General features: G+C 41.5%; 1 protein-coding gene across 2 annotated transcripts; it reads left to right on the forward strand.

Moving 5' to 3' along the window:
* The first annotated feature begins 441 nt into the window (after positions 1–441).
* fbxl15 (F-box and leucine-rich repeat protein 15) lies at positions 442–2981 on the forward strand. 2 transcript variants are annotated; one of them, XM_030098038.1, is made up of 5 exons: positions 442–583; positions 915–1074; positions 1179–1681; positions 1794–2019; positions 2167–2981. In XM_030098038.1, exons 1-4 carry the CDS (start codon positions 558–560, stop codon positions 1981–1983), a joined length of 879 nt encoding a protein of 292 aa, XP_029953898.1. In that variant the 5' UTR covers positions 442–557; the 3' UTR covers positions 1984–2019; positions 2167–2981. The 2 variants fall into 2 exon arrangements, with proteins under 2 accessions (XP_029953898.1, XP_029953897.1); XM_030098037.1 differs by having other exon boundaries at positions 1794–2981.
* Positions 2982–7799: the final 4818 nt, after the last annotated feature.

Here is a 7799-nt window from a genome sequence, read left to right on the forward strand (position 1 = left end):
AATGTATAAAAATATTACATATACGAACCCGGAAATTTATCACTGGTGCATTCACGGTTCCTTGTAAACAACCATATTATGATATTCACTTTTACACATTTGCATTGTAAATTGCATCAGAAATAAAAAAAAAAATGTGTTGCAAATAAATGTTATATTGACACATGTTTCTTTTATAAAAGGGCAGTGGTTGTTAATTCTGGTGTTTAATACTGCACAATTAATTAGTGAATGCGTCTTCCTGTAGAATCAAACGACAGTGGGAACACAAGTTATGCGTGTATCTAACTACTGCAAAGTTAGAATGTTTGTTTTAACTGTTTTTGACAGAATTAAAGGCTTCGGTCGTAAATGCCGTCTATTTGGCTCTGTTTACGAAAACCAACCTTGTGTGAAGCTTCCTGACATAAAATTCTTCCCACAGTCCCTGAATGCAGCATTATGCTTGGGTTACACCTTAAAGGGTTTGCAAGATGCTAAGAGAAATTAGGTTATTTGGGTATTTATATGAAGAACACCACTTCTGTAAAAACACGGTATAGTATCCGAGGCTCGCCATGGAGGAAGAAGCCACGAACGGACCGTAAGTGCTCGCTGAAGGGGAGTTTTGTGTTTAAAAAGCGGCTGGTTCAGTAGCCCCGGCAGGCTAGCTGCCCTGCTAGCAGCGTAACAACATGCAGCCGGTGAGAAGAGACGTAGCTCGGCTCATTTATTAAATTGATTTAACGGTATGTGACTGTGACACGGCTATTATACCGGGCTGTTTGCTCGTACCCATGTCCCTCCTGATGCCGCTACTGTCGGAAGCAGTTGTTTGGATTTTTCTGTGTTTGTGGCTGTTAATGAAGTGCTCCTGCAGAAAACACGACTTTCAATGTCAAAGTTCTCGCCTAACAAAGTTTGCCCGTCAGCAGATGTCACCTTTTGGACCTGCCCTGGGAGGATGTGCTTGTTCCGCACATTTTGTGTTATTTGCCACTGCAACACCTGGTCAGCCTGCAGAGGGTGAGCAAGCAGTTCCACAGCCTCATCCAGGTGTATCTGGCCAACTGCAGGACTTTTAGTCTGTCTTCGGTAAGTCCAGATGAGACATTTATACTAATATAACACACATCAAGCTGCGTTTTTGGCTGGAATTCACACTAAAATGATCGTATTTGCTTTTCTGTCAATTGCAGATAGGACCATGCATTCCCAAAGAGGCGTTTTGCTCCATGTTAAAGGACAATAAAGTTCTGCAGAACCTGTCACTTCAGAACTGCTCAGACTGGGTGAGCGACCAGGAGCTGCTGCCGGTTATCGGCCAGAACCAGCATCTGCAGAGAGTGGACATGAGCGGATGTGCTTGGCTCACGCGCCACTCCCTGGTGGCTGTATCCTTGAGCTGCTTGCACCTCCAGCATCTCGGCCTGGCCCACTGCGAGTGGGTGGACAGCCTGTCCCTGCGCAGCCTGGCGGACCACTGTGGGGGGCTGCAGTCCATTGACCTCACCGCCTGCCGTCAGCTGAAGGACGACGCCATCTGCTACCTGGCCAAGAAATGCTTGAATTTGAGGTCTCTATCTCTGGCAGTCAATGCCAACATCACTGATGAGTCGGTTGAGGAGGTGGCCAAGAACTGCAGGGGCCTGGAGCAGCTGGACCTGACGGGTTGCCTGCGGGTCAGGAACCAGTCCATAAGGTACATCATATCTTATCTTTTTGTAACTGTTTTCCAGCTGACTTTGTGCTATCACTCTCCACACTTACTTGTTCACTCATCCAATACGGACTCCTGCATGCTGTGCTCACAGGACTCTGGCAGAGTATTGCCCGAAGCTGCAGTCCCTGAAGGTGAACCACTGTCACAATGTGACAGAGTCGAGCCTTGATCCTTTGCGGAAGCGCAACGTGGTGATCGACGTTGAGCCGCCGTTACAGAGAGCCCTGGTGCTTCTTCAGGACGTGCTGGGGTTCGCTCCCTTTATCAACCTCCAGATATGATCCAGCGGCAATCTGTCTCTTCAACAGGAGCGACAGGTGGATCAGAAGTACTATACTATCCGAGTGTCTGAACAGAAGACCCTGAACTCACCGTTTGTGTTGTCATAACTTGTTTATTTGGATAAGAATGACATACAAAGTAATAGTAATTTTTCTTACCAATACATTTCTTATTTTTTACAGATTTCTTGGTAAGAGCAATCCCTTTCATCTGTGTTGCACAGACGTGTTGTTGAAAAAAAAAAATGTCAAGACAGTTCAAGAAGAGTTGGATGTATTACACACAATAATGTGGGTTAAATCACCGGAGTGTGATTTATGATGCAAAGATATGACGGAACTGAAAATAAGTGTAATTTTGCAAATGACTGCAAAAAACGAAAGCCATGTACTTTTTAGAATTGCTACCTGGTGTCCAGAAGATGTCACTGCACTGCCCCTTAATCTTTTGGTGTTGTTATGATGTGGCTTTACAGATAAGTAATTCTACCAAAGTACAGTGTATTTAATCTTTTGCTGTTGTTGTTGTTGTTTTCTTAAAGTGCAAAACTGTTATCTTATGTTTCAGTTAGAAACATTTTAAATGTTTGAGTTTAATTGAACATTTCATTTTGCATGTATTTGCCAGCTTGAAGAGTCAGTTCATTCAAACCACACATATATTTGTCATATACTGTTACTCCTGTGCAGATGCACAGAACCAAACCCTGAACTTGAATGCAGTTCTGTTAGAAATGTCCTGACTGCTCAGGATCAATCACAGGCCTCGTTGTTTTTGCCTTTTCCGTGTGACTCTTTGCATGGCTTCTTGTTGCCAGAGATAACGGGGAATCGTACTCTTTGTGAACTAACCCTTTAATAAATCTATAGCCTTAGTATTTGTTTCAAATACTCAAAGACTGTTTTCCATTGAAGTTTGCAGGAAGAACCTGTTGAAATGGTCCCGATCTGTGATACAATATGAATTATGTAAGGAATAATAAAATGTTAAAATGCCACAAGCAATTACTTTTTTTTCCCTTTGCCCTTTAATGTCTGAGCTTCTATTCTTGAATGCTTGTTGCAAATACTGCAGTGATATTGGGTCAGATTAAACATGCAAAATCCTTTTTAAAAGTTCCTGTCTCATCACATGATGAATTCAATAATTCCAGTTTAAAAAAATAACTCTAGCTTTTGTTGGTTTTTCTGAATGCCTCTTTACCATTGGGTACACAAAAGACAGTAAAAATGCTTTTCAAGTGTAAGTAAAGGGATTTTTAGGCAAACAAATTGGCCTGGTTACATTTCTTGACAGATGGAAAAATGTTCAGTCTAATGAGCCAGACACACATTTTCATCCATTCTTTCAGCTTTTTAAGCTGCGAAAATGAGCCTAATTTTGCTTTTATATGCAACCCACTGTGAGAAGCACAGTTCCACCGATCATCCAGCGTGAGTGGAGAGTGGTAAAGCTTTGCAGTTTATTTAAAGATGAGCCTCTCTGTTCGCTTGATTCACGTTCTGCTAAATAAATTGCCACAAGATGGCAGCAATGAGTCAAGATACTCATCAGTCTGATTATGCGTGATAGTCCACGTTTCTGAACCTCTCAGCACATCAAAGTGACAAAATACACTTGTAGTTTCCTGTTACAATATCAAGAGATGATAGAATTATTTTTTTTTTCGAAATATTCAGCAAATAATGTATGTTCTTGTGCAAGATGATTGTGAAAAAGAAAGAAAAAAGTTTTTGTGCTTTTGTTAAAACCTGATGCAGTGGATGGATGCACTGAGACAAACGCTGCTTCCCTTTGTTGTTACAGCTCCGTGTTAGAAACACCTCCTGCAGTTTTCTCTGGTGGTCCAATTGGCAGACTATATTGTAACTTGTCTCTGTGACAACACAACAGGTCTATTTTCCACTTGATGGCATGGTTTACCCCATCTGCTGCGTGCTGTCCACAAGCCGAATCCGCACCCAGAGAGTTGCGCTGGGAGGGCTTCAGGGATCGAGCGGCATCCTTCTGTTGGCGGTGCTGATCATCATATCGTACCGCTGTCCCTCTGAGGAGGCTTCACAGTGTCATTAGTCATAAGGTACATCTTGAAATTTCAATTTATGCTGCATATGGTATGTAAGATACACATAATTGATCAAATTCATTCATTTTCTTTGTGTAAGTAAGTTTTTAGTTAGAATCAGGTAAAATGCCATCTATCTGTTGAACATCTGTGCTTTATAATCAGGGTCATGGGTCACTGGAGCCATTCCCTGCTCACTATAAAAGCGGGTAGCTCTGGTCACCTGTCCATCTAGTGCAATCACAGAGAGAAGGACAACAACACACACATTCACAATAACAGGAAATTCAGAATTTTAGGAAACCATACCAACTCTACCACCCATCAAGCTCAACACTCAAACTGGGGAATTTCTCACTGTGAATGGAAAGCTCAAACCACTGCACATGAAAAAACAAACAAACAAACAAAAACCTGTGACTTGTGACCCAGCAGCTGCCCGTCCTCATTTCTGCTCAGCAGTCAGTGGGTTAAAATATTTCAAAGTACATTCATCATGTAGGACCTCGATTAGCATTGATCTGCAGGGAGGGAAAGAAACATTGCTACCATCTTATACAGCATGGAGCAATTTCTGCTCCAGTGATTGAGTGTATGGGGGGATTTCTCAAACGTAGCCCGCCCTAAGTATTTTGTCTTCCTGTCAATAATCTGGCACTTGTCTAAATTATTGATCAATAGCAACTGATCATTTCATACCAAGACACAACAATGAAGTTGGTTCATGCTATTCACTATGCAGTTTTAGCTCCTGGCAAAGTGTAATATATTGTACTTATTAAAACAAAGAATAAATCCAGGCTTAATCTCTGGCTCCCTTTGAAGTCCTGGCTGTCAGAGTAACTTATGGATGTTGCTCGGGAGCTGGTGAGTTTCATTTATGTGCCGTGGCAGCTGGTTCACATAACAAGGACTGTAAATAAGTCTTCTTCACAGGAGACATGATAACTGGTCAGTGTGAAACACATAGAGGTATAGCAGTAGTATTATGAGTATCATTCACAAGTGAGACACGTAAACAGAAGAATTTGGTTTGGTGATAATGATGCCTCCCACTCTCAGATCACAGCGAAGAATCTCATCATTGCTGCCGAACACCCAGGGCTACATGGATGAAATATTGACAACTTATATTTGTGATTTATTTCAATAAAATAAATACATTGAAACTGTAAACCAGATCACATGCATTCAAAATAAACCTAAGAATCATTATTCAACTGAATGAGAAAGTAAAAGTGCACATAAAGTACAATAATAACCGCTAACCTTCCCTTTTTATACCTTGTGTGAAAACCCCACTCGGTTCAGGGGGAAAAAAAGACACCAGAAATTGGTTGAGGATACTTTTCAGCCCAGTGTTAATTAAATGAAGTTCGTATAAGGTGAACAGAGAATTACTGTAGCCGTACAGATGGACCCAAAACTGTGTCAGAGATTTTGTTCATTTTCATATTTTTAATTAACAGGCTTTCCTCTCCGTCTTCCATCAGTGAATGACTCTTCCTTTCATTTATTCCATGTAGTTTATCTCCTCCAACCATTCATACACAACCTTATTGGATCCTGGGACTTAAGGATCCATCTTTTGGCCACCAGAGAAGCATAACTAATGACAACATTAAAGTGCCTTTGTGAGCATGGCCATCAAAATGTCGATCAACCAAGCAAGAAATAATGTTGGATTTTTTTTTTTTCTTAAATCAGCATGAATAAATATGGGCGTTTAGAATCTTTGCGGCTCAATTTGGAGAGATTTCCAAGGTGCTGACGCGCTTGTGGAAGATGCTGATGAACTAACTATCTCTCAAGGGTTTTATGAGTGGGTGTGAGGGTTTAATGAAAGATTACTATGTGGAGAATAAGGCTCGCGCAGTTGTACTTTCGGCCTCTGAGCGGAGTGAGTGATGCTGCCACACAAGACGTCTTCAGGGCGCCGTCTAATTGAAGCGACATATGAAGCTTTTCTCGGACTCAAAACTGTCAGAGCCATTAGCATCTTCCTAATTGCTGCGCTCCAAACCGCAGAGTGGACAGGAAGCACATGGTCAGCAAGTTAGAACTCACATAGTTTATCTCTTCATTAAGACATTTTTGTCATTTTTCTGAATGAATAGAGTACCAGAACCAGTGTGACTCACATCCATTCACTGCTGGGCTGGACAATGTGACCGCTTACTGTTGAGTAAGAGTCTGTGTTACTCATAGAAACAACATGGCTGCTGCTCTGCGTTGGTTGGGCTCAAAACTTCAAAATGTGGCACAAGTTGTAATATATTTACAATTTTTTCAGTTGAGGAAGAGTTTTCAAAATTCTGCCCAGTGTTGGTGTTTCTTTTTAAATATTTAGGATTAAATTAACAAAAAAAAAGAGAGCAAAAAAATGTATAAAAATGTTTGTCTGAAGAGCTGAGTTGAGAAATGAATATGTGGGACAACAAGCCATTTTCTTAGGCTCTATTTGCTTTCAAAGAAACCAAAGTTACTTTATGTGAGAAAATCAAATGTAATATAATTTTTCACAAACTATGCTTATCTATAAATGCACTAAAGAAGATTCACTGTGAGAGAAGCTTCTTTGGTTTGAATTTTGGCTGCTGTGTGGTTCAATAATCTCTCTAGGAATCAGACTTTTCACTTTAGGCTCTTCTGAAGAATTTACTCTTCTCCTTTCATTATCTGGCTCTGCTACTGAAGAAGCCTTTCTCACGCGATTTCTGACCTCAAGCTTTCTGTCATCCAGCCTTAAGTGCAACCCGATTCTGAGCACCCACAGACCACGTTACGCTCAATTTGGCTGCAATATAAACACACCGATTTACCTAACAGGGAATACGTACACTGTAAGCGTGATGAGGATCTGTCCTGGCAGGAGCATTTTACCCTCTGACTAATCTGGGGTGCTAAATTGTAAGTAACTGGGCTGAACTTGTGTCCTCCAGGCAGCAGAGATCAGAGTTCAGCGTTCTGGCATAATCACGGATCACATCTTGTTATGCTTAGTGGACACTGAAAGATGCTAGAGGCGGTCTCATCTTGTACTCTGCAGTAGAGACAAAGATCCAATTTAAGATGGAGAAAGAGAACTCTGAATCTGATGCGCAGTGTTTCTGTGCTCCATATGTGGAAAACTCAGATGAGAGACCACCAGTATCTGTTGGTTTTTGAGTGAGTGATCAAATAATGTGGCAAAACAGCAAAGCAGAATACTCTCACATTCCACCATATTCTCCTTTTCTGTCTCATTTCCTCTGTCTTGTTTCCTTGTTTATAAACTCTGACATGAAGGAAGTTCTTGGTATTATTTGACAAATGGAGCACAAACAGAAAAATATGTGTTTAGTACATGTCTCAGTTCGTAGATTAATGACATTAACAAAGTTTCCATTAGCACAGCGATCAGGGGAGACAGAGGCGTCCATGCGTAAATCCACATGACTGAATCACTGATAAGAGAAAATGAAACACATCTCTATGGGCCAAGAGGGGCCAAGAAACGCCACTCCAAATTAGTCTGCGGCCCAATTTGTTGTTACTTCATTAACCGACCAGCATTTGCAGAGCGAGGGGAGGGAAGTTGTGACCCATCTTTTCTCCTAAAAATTCCTCGCGCTGCCTTTGTTGGGCCTCTGAGGTTCAGTGTGCAGGAAGGCAGCCGCATGGGGAGAGGATCAGAAAAGTGACACAGGGGGAGTTTCATCTGCCTCTCAATCATCTGCATGCATACTAACTGAGAGCAGAGATTTTTTT

This window comes from Salarias fasciatus, chromosome 8 (genome assembly GCF_902148845.1).
Source record: "Salarias fasciatus chromosome 8, fSalaFa1.1, whole genome shotgun sequence".
Lineage (NCBI taxonomy): Eukaryota > Metazoa > Chordata > Actinopteri > Blenniiformes > Blenniidae > Salarias > Salarias fasciatus.

Excerpts from the sequence above, each read along its gene's own strand:
- fbxl15 (XM_030098037.1), top strand. The coding sequence starts at position 558 with ATGGAGGAAGAAGCCACGAACGGACC. Across the intron at positions 584-914 it reads GAAGAAGCCACGAACGGACC|ATGTCACCTTTTGGACCTGC; the intron begins GTAAGTGCTCGC and ends GCCCGTCAGCAG. Across the intron at positions 1,075-1,178 it reads GGACTTTTAGTCTGTCTTCG|ATAGGACCATGCATTCCCAA; the intron begins GTAAGTCCAGAT and ends TGTCAATTGCAG.